This window comes from Calonectris borealis, chromosome 5, assembly GCF_964195595.1.
Source record: "Calonectris borealis chromosome 5, bCalBor7.hap1.2, whole genome shotgun sequence".
NCBI lineage: Eukaryota > Metazoa > Chordata > Aves > Procellariiformes > Procellariidae > Calonectris > Calonectris borealis.
In genome coordinates this window covers 36,097,304-36,114,667 of record NC_134316.1, presented here as the reverse complement: position 1 = coordinate 36,114,667, position 17,364 = coordinate 36,097,304, and the positions used below count along the sequence as shown (strand labels likewise).

Here is a 17,364-nt window from a genome sequence, read left to right as displayed (position 1 = left end):
CTTTTGGTAAGCAAAACTGGTGCTGGGGAATGAATCCAACAAAGGCTTAAGGTGCCTGATGCTGATGCTCACAGTGCTGGTGCAAGCGCGTATATAAGGAATCAGTTTGTGACACGTCTTTGCACACTCCTTGCAGAACTGCTTATGGTGGTAGGACTCTGTCCAATGCACTGCTCATTAAATCTCGCTATATTTAAGCGCAAATATGTGTTTAATTCACCTCGAGGGGTACAATAAATATTCCCCAACACTTGTCATAGTTTTAAACAGCTTTCCCCCCTCCAAGACACAGACATATTGAGCAGCAGTTTCAACACGCTATTACAAAAAACTACAAAAGAAAAAAGTAGTCTGTATCACATCAAAATGCTAGGTACTATATAATTACCTGCAAATCTTGCCTGCAGATTTAACAAAATGAGAAATCTTATTTGTCAGTCATAATTATAATCTTGACAAAAGCCCGTTTCAGGCTTTTCTGTTTGACCAAAAAAGAAAATTACTAGATTTATTTATTATAAAAGTCTTTAAATACCCTGCCATGTATTCTTTGAATGACTATATGAAAACTCTCTTCAGGTCTTCTGAGAAAATGAATAGATATGGTCTCTGACAGCCTTATCATCTTAAAAGTTGTTGTCTTTTTGCAATCCCCTCTTTAGTCTTACTGCACAGTTTTTATTATAGTGACATGACTTTCAATCTCAGAACTCTAACATTAAAAGTTCTTTTCATTAAAAAGAATATAAAATTAACATAGTTTTGTGTAATTTCTTAGCAAATTAACAAACAAGCTTTTTGCTTCCTAAATTTAAGCAATTCCACCTTACCTGGCTAGACTGAGATATGCTGCGGAGCTTTTCATTTTCACGCTGATGTATTATTGCTTCTCCTCCTTCCTTGGTCCTTTCTAGGCTCCATCCCATGGCCAACATAGTTTTCAGTGATTCTCTGGCAGGCCAACGATAAATTTCCTTTTCCTTTGAAGAAAATAATGTAAAATTTCTCTGTATTTAGCAAATAGCAAAACCTCAACAAAAATATTCTGTCCTTCTTTACAAATTCTCACATGCCACAAAAGCAAACAAATTTGTGTATTATATCTAAAGACATGATATAGTTCTTTTTCCATGAGAAAGAAGCTTTAAAATACTTACAATTTTTTTTGCTTCATTTTTAGTGGCATTTATTGCTCAGATATGTGTTACAAATTAACAGCACTCAAATGAGCTCTGGAGCAATAACGTAGTTTGTATCTGGAAACTTAATCATTGATTCCTCCAGCCCAAAATAATAAAAAATTGATGGCACTACAAGTGCTATGAAATTAGTTAAGCAAGTATGTACACTTGAACGCATCAGCACATGAGACCTTTTTTTAGTCTTCCTATATTTATATCCATTCACAGATACAGAAAATTACTGATCTATACACCTCTTAATGTCAATACAGCCATCGATAAAAAATTAGGGAACAGCCTGTGTTCCAACACTCCTTCGAAAAGTAAAGGTGTTATAGAAAATCTGAAAAGCTGTGGCAAAGAAAATTCTGAATATGTGAGTATTAAGACTTCTCAAATCAACCTAATAAAAGTGTTTCAGTTTTTACAATAAATAAGAATTTTTATGACAGTTACTTAACATGACAGTTTTTATGGAAAGACCTGGTTTTTAGGTTCAAAAGTTCTAATCTGAGACAATTCAGAAAATTTTCTTTGAACTGCTTTAATAACAACTCAACCAACAATTCGTCAGCTCCTCTCTGAAGATTTCAAAGCAATTTACAAACCTTGGGAAATTAAACCTTTTGAATCCCTCTTGATTTTTGTCATCTCCATTTTCTAAACAGGAAAAGTGTGGTAAAGAGGGACAAATGCAATTGACTTATTTGAGTCACCCAATGAATCATTGCAAAAATATTTAAGAGAATTCGAATTCAGTTCACTGTTCTGACAACTAGCATTCATGTCTAGTCAAGAAATTCAAATAAAAATGCATTCAAAATAGTTTAAATGTTCTTCCCCATTTTCACCTGAAGCATCTCCTACGCTTTCTTTAAATTTTTCTACCATCTTTCTTGAAGACAAAATTGCCTTCAGATATGTTAAACTACACTTTCATCTAAAACCCAGGAGTTGCTGCTAGTCATTCCTCATCCCTGAAGGCCCAAAAACCCTGTGCTATTGATACTTTGAATACAAATTGGCCCAGGCCTATGAAGACTGCCTAATAGAAGCAAATTATACAAGACTCTGTGTAAAATTAACTAAACAACAACTAAACAAAGATTAATAACAACTTTAGCATAAAGATGTTGCTTTTTTTAACTGTAAGAATTCTAGTTTGTCTCCCTTCCTTTTATAGCATATATTTGAAATGAATTTTTAAAAGTACACAAATCAATCTACTTTGTATTAATGCAGCTGAAATTTCCTCTATTACCTTTTCAGTTAAAGTTTTGAAAGGTCTTATTAATGGGTGAGTCTTCATATTTTCGTCCAGTGAAACACCATATTTCCATCCACTATTTGTCTGAAAAAAATAAATATACTGAAATAAGATGAGAACAACATCAATGAGTAATGGCAAATTGCCCAGTTTCGTTTGTCATATTGAACTGCTCATCTATTCCAATAGCTACTCAGTGCCACAGAAATTTCCATTAAAGAGCATGCATCCATCTGTGGATACACCGGAACAAAACATGGCCCAGATTAGATGCCATCTATGAGTAGCAGGTCTCATGCAACCAGTTCTGAGCCTAGTATACATTGGCCCATTTCAAAAGGACTCATGCATTAAGACGGTACTGGCTGAGGTAAAAAAAGTGTCTCTATTCTCTGGGAGGCTAAAGTCAGCAACACAGAGAAGAAAATGTAACATTAACAGATCAAGCACTAAAGAACATGACTTTAATGAATCCTTTACCTTAAACAATATTAACTGAAATTTATGGTTTGAGATTAATGTGTGTATATTTACATATCCATATATATGTCTATCTTTCTCTACAAATTTGCATACATAGCCCCACACAACAACAGAATTGTTATTTCTATATAACTGTTCTATAAAATTGCTATTCATTTGTTATTTATTGTTATAAAAAATTTCTTAACCCCACCTCTATTTTTTACCTTGAATGAAAGAGGTTTAAAATTCATACTTGGGTTGAATGAGTTACTCATATCCAAACACTTCCAACATAATTATCAAAAACTGCAACAACTCCATCAAACTTCATTTTGCTCACATTTAACTCTAATTTGCTCAAATTAAAATGTTATATTTATTAACACTAAAATCTATTTGCAAAAAGTAACACAAACAAGGCCTTTCTTAAACGTTTCACTCTAACATTAAAAAGATATAAAAAATGACTTAGTATATATTGTCTTGTCTTATAGCTATTTTGAAGTAGTGAAACAGAAACGCAACACACTGACAGAGCACTTGGAAAATGATAGAGGAAATCCATACATAACAGACTTCTTAAAGCTTAAAAAAAAAAGAAAAGCTATAGGTACATTTTCTGAAATAAAAAAAAGGACATTAGACTTCCCAGGTATTCTCTTAGATCACAGAGCTGCTGCAGTAAAATTGAATCTCTGACTCCCAGTCAAAAAGCATCATTACCAGGCAAAATGAAGCTAAGATCTATATATTCTTACTTAAAAAAAAAAAAAAAAAAGAAAACAAAACCCAAACCAAACCTTTTTCATTCCCTTCAAATCTTTGTCCTAATAAATTCTGGCCACTTTGAAAAAGTGACAAATTTCAATGCATTTTCTTGAGCAAAAGGTTTCTTCCACATATCGCTTAAGAAACATGCAGACATTCATGCATTCCGAACAAGGGCTACCAGTTAAACTGTCCAGTTTTTCTTTCAATATTCACCCCAGGTATTATTTACTAGTCCTTTTCTGACAGTTGCCAGTCTTAAAATAATTCCTACCTTATCAAAGGCCCATTTATCATGGGAATGTTCAGCATACTTGCTGACAATATACTCCAACTTTTCAGGAAGTACAAGGCTGTAAACGAAGGGAGTATGGTCATTCAATCATAAGTTATTGCAGTCTGATTTATAAAAAAAATGTCCGTATACCATAGCACTAATCAAAATGCTTCATCTCCAGATGAAGGCAAGACATTTGGCTTTGCAATTCCATCTTCTTTAGAAGAAATGCCACAAAACAAAGCAGAGCTATAATGGCATTTACAGGGAATCTTCAGATACATAGCAGTTGCACTTATTAGCGACTGAAATCACATGAAAAAAAAAACCTGCTTCACCATAACCTACAGGTATTTTCCTTGGTAATTCTTAATACAGGATAATATTAGTATGGATGTTTCACATTACATAATGATGGAGAGGTAAGACTTTGATACCAAGAATCAATTAGGGATCCTCAGTTCTTGAACATAAAAATATTAGAAATCTGTATTTTAAAAGCACAAGATTACTAGGAAGGCCAAGTCACTATTGAATCACCACACATGATCTTCTTATTTTGCCGTATCAGGTTGCTACAGATCAATTCTCGAAACTAAGTGAAGATTTTTTAAAAATTGGGTAACAGGCCAATTGAATCACTCACCAGATTTTGATGATCTTGTACCATTTGTTATAAGCCCACTCTAAATAATGACAGTATCAAATGTATTACAGGTGTATATATCCCAAACATTTTAACTATTAGGTAATAGGGTACATAATAAGTATAGAATTTACTATGTACTCTGCAGATATAATGTGGAAATATTTAACATCTGTATAGTGCTGAGAAGAATATGTTTTATATCTGGGAAACAGGCTATGTTGCAGTGAAGTATTTGGCAGGAAGAAGCAAAAATCCCTACACTACTTCTGAAAGTCAGTCATTAAAAAATCAGTCACCAGCCAACTCTCCCTACAAGGAGAAAAAAATGTTAATAAGGAATAGTATAAAAATATTTAAGGATAGGAAATTACTATGATTTATATGACTCACTTTGCTGTGCTGACAGGTTTGGGATCAAAATTTCCTTCTGGATCCACTGAAGTCTGCTTTTCCAAAGTTGACCTAATTCGCGTATCTAAATAATCAGGGGGCAAGGCACCAGCTATAGCACTTAGACAAGGCAAAGCCATTCGAAAGAGCTCTGGATCATACTTCTGCAGGAGAGATAGGAACTGGTTGGAAAATCCAATAGAAAAACATGCAAAATGTTAGTGAAAACCAAGCAGCCAGATGTACAAATATTAGAAGATGCAAACAAACAGTAAAGCACATTTAAAAATTAAGCATAGAGCAAAATTATTGCTGCTGGCATCTATTTTTCTTGATATTAACTTCATACATTTTTAAGACTACTCAAATTAACATAAGAGTATGTTGACATTTGTGTAAGTATATACAATACAAGTACGACTCTTAAGCTTTCTTTGGGCCATTAAGGCCTACATCGGAAGGCTCAAGGGTTGTTTGCCCAGTTATAGAAGTACAATCATCTATAAAATACTGTCTTAGTTCTAAAATGATTAATTCCTATTTTAACTGCAGAAGCCATTGTAATTTCTCCCTTTTCCCCTAATCTATTTCAGTTTAAATCATGCTGATTAAAGGAAATTGTGTTTTACTGTAGCAAAGTCAGTTCATTATTTTTCAAAATTGGCCTGCTAAAACGTGAACTCGCACATTTGCTCTTCTAAATAGTCATTTTAGCTATGAAGACAACATAGAAGTACTTGATATATAAAAATATAAGGTGGAATTACATTTGAAGAATCTATCCTCAGTAACTTGCCATGAAACATATTCAAAGTCAATTGTTACACACTAGATTATAAAAAACATGTGCTAGAGGAAGTAGCAGCAGATCATTGTAGGCCAAAGTTCTCCTTCCAGCTCTCAAATAACATTCTTAGTACGCTTGGGGGGGGGGGGGGTGTGGCGGAAATCACTTCTCTATCTTTCATATTCCCCATCTGAAAAATGGGCATAACGATATAGCTTTAAAAGGCTTTAAGATCTACTGATGAACACTACAGTGCAAGAGTTTGATGCTATTATAATTATTTAATAAAGTTTTACTCAGATAGCACAGGCATCTTTTTGATGTTATGACACAGGCACCAATCAAGCAATTATAGAAAAAAAATTTTACACTGCAAAAATATTTCTCTTCATTCATTATTAGAAATAGAAAGACTATATGCTTCTATAAATCTGAATGACCACTCTGTGTCAAGAAAATGCTGAAGAACCATATTAAGGTCCATTGAAAATACTTGCTGATAAAACTATGTTTGTATCCCAGCAAACAGAATGCCTACAATTTTGAGGCTTTAGCTTCCTCTAGTTTTGCGTTGTGTATGGCACAAACAAAAGAAGTGAAATCACAGGGTAAATTGCTTCCACTAAACAGCTGGAAGCCATGAAAATACCAAACCTGTGAATATCTCAGTACAAAACAGAACAATGGAGAATACTGTAGCTCAGCAGATTTACACAACTCTCCTTTCATTGGACTAACAACCATTTACAGAAAAATGAAAATGCTATTATAGAGGGCCACCAATATTGGCAGAAACATATCATCTTCATTTATCTGTAAAAAGCTAAGACACACTAACCAGAAACATTTCATTGTGTCAGGCCCTCCTGACACTTTGCACTTGTGACAGCAGGAAAAACAGAGGTAAATGTCACTAAAATCAAATACAAATAAGGCTTAAAAACCCATTTTAGAATAATGCAGAGACCACATTCATTTCCATACTATAAATCAGAATGCCTAGAGAAGCAATCATCTAAATCTGTTGATTAGAACTGGAACATAAATTCAGTGAGATGCAATGAAAATATCTGTTATTGTCCCATAGCGAGAACCTGATTTTTGAGCCCAGTCAAGTACAAAAAGTATTTACTCACTAAGGCATTTCTCCTATCAGAAATCTAACTTTTTCTTACTCGGAGAAAAAATGAGTAAGTGAAAAAATCCCAAGACCACACTTTGGAACAGGAAACTGGAAAAATGTTTATTTCTAAGAATGCTGCATCGTATTTCTTAAGCTGGGCAATACCAGAAAACTAACAAAATACAAATGTATGTCTGAAAACAGACAATGTAAACTTGCTGTGCATACACCAACAATTTGACAAGCATATACATACATTTCTTGAAATTAATTTTATGTCAGTAAAAAGTATCTTAAAAAGTTTAGTAGAGCTAATATAGGAGAGGAGACAACACTGACTTGTTAGTGCAGCAAGCAATCTGCCTCATTAACAGTGGAAGGCTATATGGGTATGTCAAGACAAAGATTTGACATTTCATTAGTTTGGAGAGAATCTTTCAAGATTCAGCACTCAATTTTTCATTAGAAAGTTACTTCATTAAAAGCATTTATTGCCATATCTCCCATATTAGGTGAAAGAATTGTTAAAATAGGAACTTTCTGCACTTGGCACGTCAAATTATCATTGTAATGTTTTTATAGTCATTCCATACTGTACTGTGAATTACAGTCATTACCTTATGAGACAAGGAATCAAATATTCCCCAGAAAAGTTTTTCAGTTAAATGTAATTCTTCTTCTGCTGCAATTCCATAGCTTCCCATGCCTGAAGGCAGACAATAATATTTCCAGCACTGCTCATAGTGATTTGTCAGAAGCTAGATTTTCAAGAAAATAAAAATGCACATAAAACATTTGTATTTAACAAAATAACATACTGGTTAGTGAAGTCTGAATTGCCAGTATCTGTTTAAACAGTTACATGGCTATTATTATTTATTTCTGTCTCTTCATTTCTAATGGCTCATAAAAATGGTCTTTTTCTTCTTTTTGTTTTTGGGAGAGCAGTAGAGCCCATGCTGTGAAAGTATAAAGCCTGTATTATCCCAAACTGCTGCTGTGAGATTCTCAGTGATGACAGTGAGTAGCAAAATTACAAAATTTCAGGATTGTCACCATCTGAGCACAGATTAGCTCACAGGATAAAAATAGAGACCATGAAATGGGTATAAAACAGGACACGATAGATTCTGGTAAAAAGTTTTACAAATGCCAATTGATTTTTCTTCTGTTATGTGTAGTTGATGGCTTCAGTATTATTCAAAACATGGCAAAAGACATCTGCAGTACACCCTTTTAGCCATGCCTGCTAATCTCTGGAAAAATCTATGGAAAGAACTATTGTACAGACAATCTGTAACATACCAGTTAAAGAGCTAGAGTATATGATTATTGGTGCACTTTCCACATAATTTCAAATTTCTACTGATTTCTTCTTTAGAACTAAAAATTCCTATCCCATGGGAAATTCTAAAACTTCTTTTAGCATCAGACTAGAATCCTGACATTTTAATTTTTCCTGCAATTTCGTTTAGGAAGGGAAAATAATAATAAAAAAACCAAATCAAACACTGCCTCTTAGCCACACTTTTGCTCCAAAATTACTGATGCTCCAGAATATGCCTGTGAATCTGGCAGCTCTGCTTTAGAATACGACAGAATTTCAATTCTGCCATAAAAAGACCTGCAGACCTAAGATCAGGCCCTTTTATCCCAACAGGAACAAGAGACAAACCTGACAGAAAAATTCTAAATAAAAGTTATTTATCATCTCACAATTGTAATTCTCTACTGACAGAACAAGAAGATGGATAAAACTTGAGTTAAAGACTGCTCAAAAATAAAAGGTGAATTCCGTTCCCTGTATCATATTCTCTGTAGACTTCACTCAAAATTTGTTCCTGGACTATGCATCCTACCAAGAGTTATTATAGTTGATATAGCAGCAGAAGAAATATCAATATAACACTAATATTTAATTTGATACTTCCAAATACACTTTTGCTGAAGCAGTGAAAAAGTCAACAGTTCGCTGAACAAAATTGCATTATCAACTCACTATATACTGTTTGCACTAGGCAAGATTTCACAAAACCTTTAGTCATTATATTCAATTCAGAAAGACTTTATAAAACAATAACATTATTTTCAATTCAGAAGTCATTTCACATTGCTTCACCCTGCCCAGTTCTTTTTTTAAAAACATGACATGACAGGTTATTGTGAAGTAAGTTTTACACTGAATGCATGTATGGAAAGTAAAGCATTTACCTTGAGAGGCATTTTACAGTATTCATTGAGTAGGGGCACATCAAAAACTAGCCTTCTCAACAGCTGTTGTAGCATAGAGGGACGTAAGTGGCTGTAATATAAAAAAATAGAAGTTCTTAGTAAAATTCATACCGTTCAATGAAAATAAAATAAAAATTGAAATCAATTTGCATATTGGAATTCAAATCACTCATTAAAAGTATTTTGAAAAACCAATGGTAGGTGCTTAAGGAATCTCACTATGCCTCATATACATGGAGAAGGATATAGAACAGAAAAATGTGCTACTTCTGGACTCTTTTAAGTGAATAGACAACATGTATGATTGGGCCATATGACAGCAGGGGGAAGAGGTGCTGGATTTTTTTCAGAATACACAAAGGGGACAATCTAAGCAAGAGAAACAGAATATTATCCTAACAGAATGGTTTCTGATATGACACTAAAAAGCAACAAAACACTTCTAACTGATCTGGGAAATACATTATGATTATTCTTATAAGAATCTCAACTGGAAGACTGAATAAATTACGCAGCATTTCTTTTTTAGCTATTTAGTTCCAGTGATCTATAGACTCAAAATCAATGTAAAAATGCTCCTTTCATATCTCCCCCTCAGTCATCACTTTTTTAGGCTACTAAGTGGTCTACTAAGCTGTTCCAAAGGAGAGAAATTATTTCTTATGTTGATCCCTCTTGCTAGGATTTTCCAAATCTTTTCCATTTCTACTATACCCTCTTTTTGGTAGGGGTCCAGTGCTATGCACAAACTGAAAATGCACCCTGCATTACTAATTTCACAGTCCACTGAACAGACAAGTAGCACTACAGTTTATGACAAAGACCAAGAATCACAACTCAGTTGACAAATCTACATTTCAATTCCTGATATAACTTCAGTGCTCAGTTCAGTTTTAGGATCAGTTTTAGGATTTGCAGAGTGGGGGGTAGTTTTTCTTCTTCTTTTTTTTTTTTTTTTAACTATGGCCAAGGTTCTTCAAACCACAATCAGAAATATTCACACGTCAATCCCTTAAATCCCCAACACACACCCACTGTCAGACTTGTCAAACCATTTTTGGTAATTACTGGGGTTTTGTTTTTACAAATGATCAGAATTTATCCTGTATCACCATAAAGCTCATATCAACATGACAGCCTGTATAATGCAGTACCCATAACGGAAAAAACAAATCTATTTTCTCTTAGGAAAAAAAAAATCCTCTCATACACTCTGGTCATTTATTTCATGCAAGAATAAAATAATCTTAGTTCTACATTATACATAAATGAAGAAATTATTAAAATACACATACGGCACAGAAGAAATCAATCTGTACACAGGTATCATACATACTGGCAAATAGCAAGCAGGCATTCTTCAATAGTGTCTCTTTGGGCTTTTGTAAGGGAACGTCCCTTGGATAACCTATATATTGTGTGAAGCATGGAGTCAACCAGAGAGGCGTGATGCTCTGTTCCAGAAAAGAGGGGAGCACATCTTTTGAGTAATGGAAACACAGCTGAGCAAATATATCTATTTAGTGCGAGAGCTGCCTCTGTTGTACTTAGAGAAACCTGTATGAAGTAGTAAATGATTGTTAGTATCATATGGAATAAAGATTACTAAGTATGAAGTCTATAAAACATAATAACGAAATACTCCTTAAGTCCCCTTAGCAACTGGGTGCTAACATGATATTCCCAGTATAAACATGAGGACAAAAGTAATTTTTTTGAACTTGAGAAAATCCAAGTCATCCACTTATCTTGCACCACTGCACTCTGAACCAATAGGAGCAAAAAAGAATATGCAGCTTCTTCCTTTAAACAGGTTAGCAAAAACCACGAAGCATTAAGTAGCACTTTTCATCTCACTTGATTTCTTCATACCTACACATATATGAATTTTCAGTGTAATTCTTGGAAGCACATATGAAATAAAAGTAATCATTAAGCCTATTACAGTATATCCAATGTACTTACTGTATAATGTAAGCCTGTATTAAAAGTTTTTAAACTACATTACACTGTTGCTTCATAAGGTGGTACTGAATGCTTATGATCAGACTTAAGCACTATAAATTAATAGTAACTGAATTATTACTTTTTGTATTTATAGCAAGCCTATACTACCCTTTTTTTTTTTAACCTGTTTTGACTTGAAGTTCTGTTTCTTACACTTACAGAGCCACTATATCCAGCCACTGCACCTAAACTCCATAGCAAAATACTTACTGTATCCAAAGAGGCAGAGGCTCTTAAATCTGGTAAAAATCCAACTTCCAGTAGGTGAAGGAGGAAGCTTTGGTCCTTAATACCATAGACACGGTCCAAGAAGAGTACCATGGGTGCTTTATGATCAGGACAGAAATTTGCAGACATGTCTGGCTCATTTACTGTACCATCTACACAAATATATAATGCAATTTTTAATAGTCGATAACTGATAAAACAAGAAACACCAAGACAATTGAAGACACTATAATTCCATTTAATGTGTAAAATCACATGTTCAATGAAAGTTATATCCTTGTTCAGTTTTCTTGTATGCTGAAAAAGAATACTAAGTTTTTATTATTTCAAAAACCCTATTATTTTGCAATTTATTAATCTTTCCCTCTTAAATGAAAGCTTAAGAATGAATGGTATTCTACTTGTTTGATTACTATTACAGAGAATGTTTATATAGTAAAATTAAAAATAAATATTACTGCAAATATTAAAAATACATAGTAACTCTGAAGGCTCCTTTGTTTGCTTCCTTCTCCAGGTCACTGATGACTCAGTATAGAGTCCTGTTTGTCCTTGCTTGATTAAAATGTTGCACATGCACATTGCATTTTAATTGCCTTTCCTGTTTCTTGGAACTGTGCTGTTTATTTCTTCGCTGGCCTATTCAGAGAAAGTGAAAACCACACATATTCACTTTGGGATTGTCCCAATCTGAAGAAGATGCTCCTCCACACCTATTGTCTTTTCCCCAGTTTCTAGATATAATGTTCCACTCTGACCTCTAATGTTCAATCTTAGAAGCCTGATTTCTTTTTTATCAAAGTGCAGGCTATTTCTGTACTTGCTCATCTCGTCCTAAAAGAATTCCCCCCTTTTATAATCAAACTAAATCCTTCTTCTCTACACCACTATCTCACCCATCCTTTGAGACTCGAGATCTCTGCCTGACTCCTACAAGGTCCTCCCATAAGGTATAGACAAGTTATCATGGGATCCTCTTACACATCATGAAGCCACCCAGCTTAGTGCCTAATACAGGAATCTCCCACTTCCACTGCCTGCTTCTTGATATCCTTGGAGACCCTGTCTACCACAGGAGAATCCTATGTGCAGTGGGACATACTGACATAGGGTGGAGGAGTGGTTCTTCTCTTAAGAGATTAGACCCTTCCTTCCCAGGTAGATACTTCTTCCCCAAGACTTACGTCCTCCTCAGTACCTCAAGGGTTGCCACTGTGGAATCGAGGCTATGCTGCTGTGTTGCTGTAGGACCTATCTGTTTTACTACTCTGATTCATCCATTCTCACCTCTGAAGACACAAACACTGTGTACTGTGTGTACACATAGAAAACCTGAAGCCAGGGCACAGCATGGACCTGCTGCTCTCCCTGCAAAGTAGAGACAGCTGCACTTCAATGCAAACTCTAAGCTAATGCATCTGCAGAAAAATAAGACATGCCTATGTGATGCTGAGTTTGGAACTGACATTACAAAGAGATCCTGAGGTCATCACTGAAATTCTGTGAAACCATCAGCTCAATGTGTAGCAGTGACCAAATAAGATATTGGGCACCATCAGAAAGAGGTATTCAGAACATGAGAGAGGGCATCATTTTGCTGCTATATAAAATAGAAAATTACTACATAAACCAAACTATTGTGTGCCCATCTTATCAGTACAACTTGCTCACGTCTTGTGTACATCCCACAGCTGTTTTCCATATCTCAGGACTGCAGAATAGAGATAGTGAAAGTACACAGAATGGCAACTAAAATGATTCAGGCAATGAAGCAGTTATCTTATGATGAGAGAATAAGAAAAGTTGAGATTCTTCAATTTGGCAAAATGAGGACTGAGAAAGGATATAAATGAGATTTAGAAAATGATTAATGTAGCTGACAAGGTGAATGAAGAACGACTATACTCCAAATCCCAAAATACTACAATTCAAGGGTGTTAATTAAAAATAGTAGAGTATAATTTAAAAAAAAAAAAAAAAAAAAGAGATGCTTAAAATGCTTCTTTATGTAGCAAATAATGAAGTTCTGGAACTTATTGCCACAGGAGTTTGTGGGTACAGACATTATTCCAAAGGGATTAGATATATTCTTGGACACCAGGTCCAGAAACAGGTATTAATGGGCAGGGAGGTACACTGTAATCTTTCTTAACAAATGACTGGATAATGTGGAAGTACAAAAGGACTGAGTCCAAGCTTATACATTCTACCTAAAAAGATAGCATCTCTACAGCCACTGCTGGAGACAAAGTACTGGGATGGATGGCCCATTAGTGTGATCCTGTAAAGTATTTCTTATGTTCTTACATTCTCTGCTCCACAGGAGTAAGTACCTGTTCTACTGGAGCAGCTCTAACTGATACATATCTAATTAAAATCTGAAGAACAGTTGTCTGCTTGTACGCAACTCTAACAAAACTGAAGGCTTATGTCCCAAAAGTTTTTTATAAAAAGATTAACTGGTCTAATAAAAGTATTGAAGTTACCTTTGTTAACTGTTGACAGCTTTAGTGGTATACTTATAATCCCAACCAAATCTTCAGTTGGCACTAGAGATCGAAGGATTGACCTGATTCGAATAGCTTCCCCTTTTCCACTTTGAATAAGCTGTTAGAAAAAGTTTATCAATTAAGAAATTTAGTACTGAGGGACATAAGAAAAATTTCCTCGAAATACTGGTATTAATATGATTATTTTCAAACACTGGAAAAAAATGCATAGAAATTCAATTTATCACAGTACTTTAATGGAATTACTGATTTTCAGCTGATTCTAATTTTGATATCATAGAAATAATTTCACAATATTATAAATTCCCAATAATACAAAAAAACCCCACATGGATAAGATTCCTAAACCAATCAGATAAAGTGATGAAACTGAAAATTTCTGAAAGACTCATGCTGCTTACAGAACCTACAGTGCCAAGTTTTGAGCTTGCCTCTCTATACTATGAACAGATGCAAACCTGTCTGATGTATCCACACATTTTTCTATTATTTCTATGCAGTACAAATTTCAAAAGGCATTAACAACAATGAGGTGACCAATTCATTTCAACTTCTAGCAGAAATTAGGTATTCACAACCTGTGTCTCTGAAAATCTCTTTCAGTAATTTTCTTAACATGAAACTATCATCTCTGGCAACAGACAGCTACATACAGCTTTACAGCTAATAAAGTTAATAGCTTTGGTAAAAGTAAGTAGGGAGGCTACAAGCCAAATTTCTTGCTTCTTGTTGTATTGAGATACATACTGCATTTTCAGCTGGATTTATGCTACTGAAGAATTTTAAATACTGACAAGCAAAAGTCAGTCTAACTAAAACCAAGTCTTGCATGTGATTGTTACAGGCATTACAGCCAAGACAGTTATTTTACATATTTTTCCATGTATTCATGTGATGTAGATACCATATTTCATCAGTGCACACAAAAGCAGCTCTGTATCACATTCTTATGAAAATAATTTTTATGGCTTTCTAGAGAACAGTAAAGGGCCAGTTTCAGAAATTTCATTGGCAGTATAAATGTGCAACACTAATAATTCCTCTTTGCTTTGATTCCATAGTCATATAAAAATTCTCAAAATTTTAGATGAATAAAAAAGCATAAGGAATCAAAAGACCATGATTCTTTATAAACAGCTTGCAGGGAACACATCTGTCTAGATACAGCAAGAAATGCAATAAAGTCCACCTTCTGGAAGGAAGAAGCCTATAAATAGAGAACAGTTTAGTTAGACATGTAGAGTTCTGTTTACAAGTCTCCTACATTTTCTGAGCAAGTGACAAAATGAACTTACATGCATTTCTGGTGCACAGCGTCCAAGTAAATCGATGAGAGCTGAGTAAAATGACATGATTGCATTGCCCATGTGCACAATCTCCTCCTCATCATCATCATCACTAAAAGGTAAAAAATACCAGTGAGCATTTTTGCTAATTTAAGTTTATTGCTCCTCTCTGGAGCTAGATCCATGATCCAGAGACTATTAATCAGATATACTAATTTCCTCTGGCTCCAGATTACACAGTTTTTATCCCTAGAGTAAGCATGCAATTGAACAGCAATAACTGACTTCACGTGAGCCTTCTATATTCCTCTTTCACTTTACCTTAGCTTCATTCCAAAAGCCTTCTCCTTTGCTTTGTCCTTCAGGCTTCTTCTCTCCTGTAACTCTTATTCCACTTTTATCTAGCTCATGCTTTATGAATTCCATATGACAACTGCTTCTGGGTGTGAATCTCTAATGCTCTATGCTTGTATAATGCCTTACACAACAGGACCTATTATCCACATATTGCAAGCATCATTAAACCAGCTATTAAATCATCATTTGCCAAACAAGCATTCACATTTACTTACCCTTCTCTTTTATATGCCTGGGAGGGAAGGTCACGAGTAGGATTCTCTGAGATCCTGATAGCTTCCTGCATAGCTGCCAACAAACCATTTCCTCCTTCTCCCCTAAGGTCTGGTCCAAAGCACTCTGGCCGTCGAATAAGGAGCTTGACAACAACACTTGCATTTTCCTCAACACTTTCACCTGAGGACCAAAAAGCACTATACATACTTTCTCCTGAAAGGTATCCTTAAGTCAGAAGACAACCGCATTTTCCCCTAAATTTTACAAAATATAAAACAAATCCTCATCCTTATTTTTGAAAACAAAAAGGAATCAAGTTGGCAACATTGGATGTGCTTTATCAAAAATATCCTGAGGTTTGAAAGTGACAGTCTAGACTTGCCTTGCAAAAGTTTACTACACTCAATCTAGAAAGGTTCATGTTAGAAGGTTAATTTGCTTTTTATGGCAAAGACTACTCTCTCTGGTATAAGGGTTAATAGTCCCATGAGGCAAGAAGTCTGCTATTGGGGAGGGCAGGAAGGAAGTTTTGACTCCAGCCAACCCTGCCAGCCTCTTGTTCTCTCCCCTCTCCTGCAGGACAGGGAAAAAATAGAAGGAAGGTGTGATGACTTATGGATCAAGAAAATGACTGTCTAGTAGAGAAAGCAAAAGCTATGCATGCAAGAAAGGCAAAAAGATAAATTCATTCACTGCTTCCCAGGCAGATGTTTAGCCAGTTCTTAGAAAGCAGGGCCTCAGCATGCGTAATGGTTGTTTGGGAAGAGAAGCACCATAACCACGAACGTCCCCCTCTTCCTCCTCCTTTCCCTGAGCTTTTATTGCTGAGCACAACCTTATGGTATGGAATATCCCTTTGGTCAGTCTGGGTCAGCTGTCCCAGCTGTGTCCCCTCGCAACCTGAACCCACCCTGAACCTACTCACTGGGGCCAGGGAAGGAGGGGAAGGGGCAGAGTGGGGAAAAAAAAATGAGAAAGCCTTCATGCTGCACAAGCACTGCTCAGCAATAGTCAAAACGTTGGTGTGTTATCAACACTGTTTTAGCCATAAATGAAAAGCACAGGACTATACAGGTTGCTATGAAGAAAGTTAACTCCATCGCAGCCAGACCTAGTACAGGGCGTGAGAGTTATTTGATTTTTAATGGGCCAACTGAAGCAAGGAATGTTACTTAACATTATGTCCTTAATACTTCATCAGTGGAAAACTCGTCTCAGAGTTTAATCTTCTCAATATGAAGAATAACAAATCATATTTTAGGTTAAATATACCTAAGAGTAAAATCTCCTGATTCTTTCTATGTTTAAACATTCGTTAAATCTTCTGCTTGCTATTTAAAGCCTGAAATGGAATACTTCATCTTTTCTACATACAAAAATCACATTAAAATCAGTTTTAAAGGTCATGGCTTGCCTGAAACAACCCCATTTATAACAGCTTTGTGTGGAAAAATGTACATATATTTGAAAAGGGAAAAGAGTGCCTTTAACTATTGTATGAATTCAGTACAGGCACACAGGTTGTGATCTAGATGCTTGCTGAATAACAGTCATTAGGAAAAGGAACCTTCATATAAATGATCTCTTTGTATGTAACTAACTGCTTTGTGGACTGCAGTTA

General features: G+C 35.1%; 1 protein-coding gene across 1 annotated transcript in view; it reads right to left on the bottom strand.

Annotated features, from left to right (window-relative positions):
- RYR3 (ryanodine receptor 3) overlaps nucleotides 1–17,364 on the bottom strand; it is a 256,141-nt gene that overhangs the window by 74,640 nt on the left and 164,137 nt on the right. The window contains exons 44-54 of the mRNA XM_075151795.1: nucleotides 15,743–15,923; nucleotides 15,180–15,282; nucleotides 13,861–13,981; nucleotides 11,357–11,526; nucleotides 10,476–10,696; nucleotides 9,119–9,209; nucleotides 7,525–7,665; nucleotides 4,998–5,179; nucleotides 3,956–4,034; nucleotides 2,443–2,532; nucleotides 831–980 (exon numbers count right to left, since the gene is read on the bottom strand). Of these exons, the coding sequence (XP_075007896.1) occupies nucleotides 831–980; nucleotides 2,443–2,532; nucleotides 3,956–4,034; nucleotides 4,998–5,179; nucleotides 7,525–7,665; nucleotides 9,119–9,209; nucleotides 10,476–10,696; nucleotides 11,357–11,526; nucleotides 13,861–13,981; nucleotides 15,180–15,282; nucleotides 15,743–15,923 (1,529 nt within the window). The remainder of the gene's footprint in view (nucleotides 1–830; nucleotides 981–2,442; nucleotides 2,533–3,955; nucleotides 4,035–4,997; nucleotides 5,180–7,524; nucleotides 7,666–9,118; nucleotides 9,210–10,475; nucleotides 10,697–11,356; nucleotides 11,527–13,860; nucleotides 13,982–15,179; nucleotides 15,283–15,742; nucleotides 15,924–17,364) is intronic.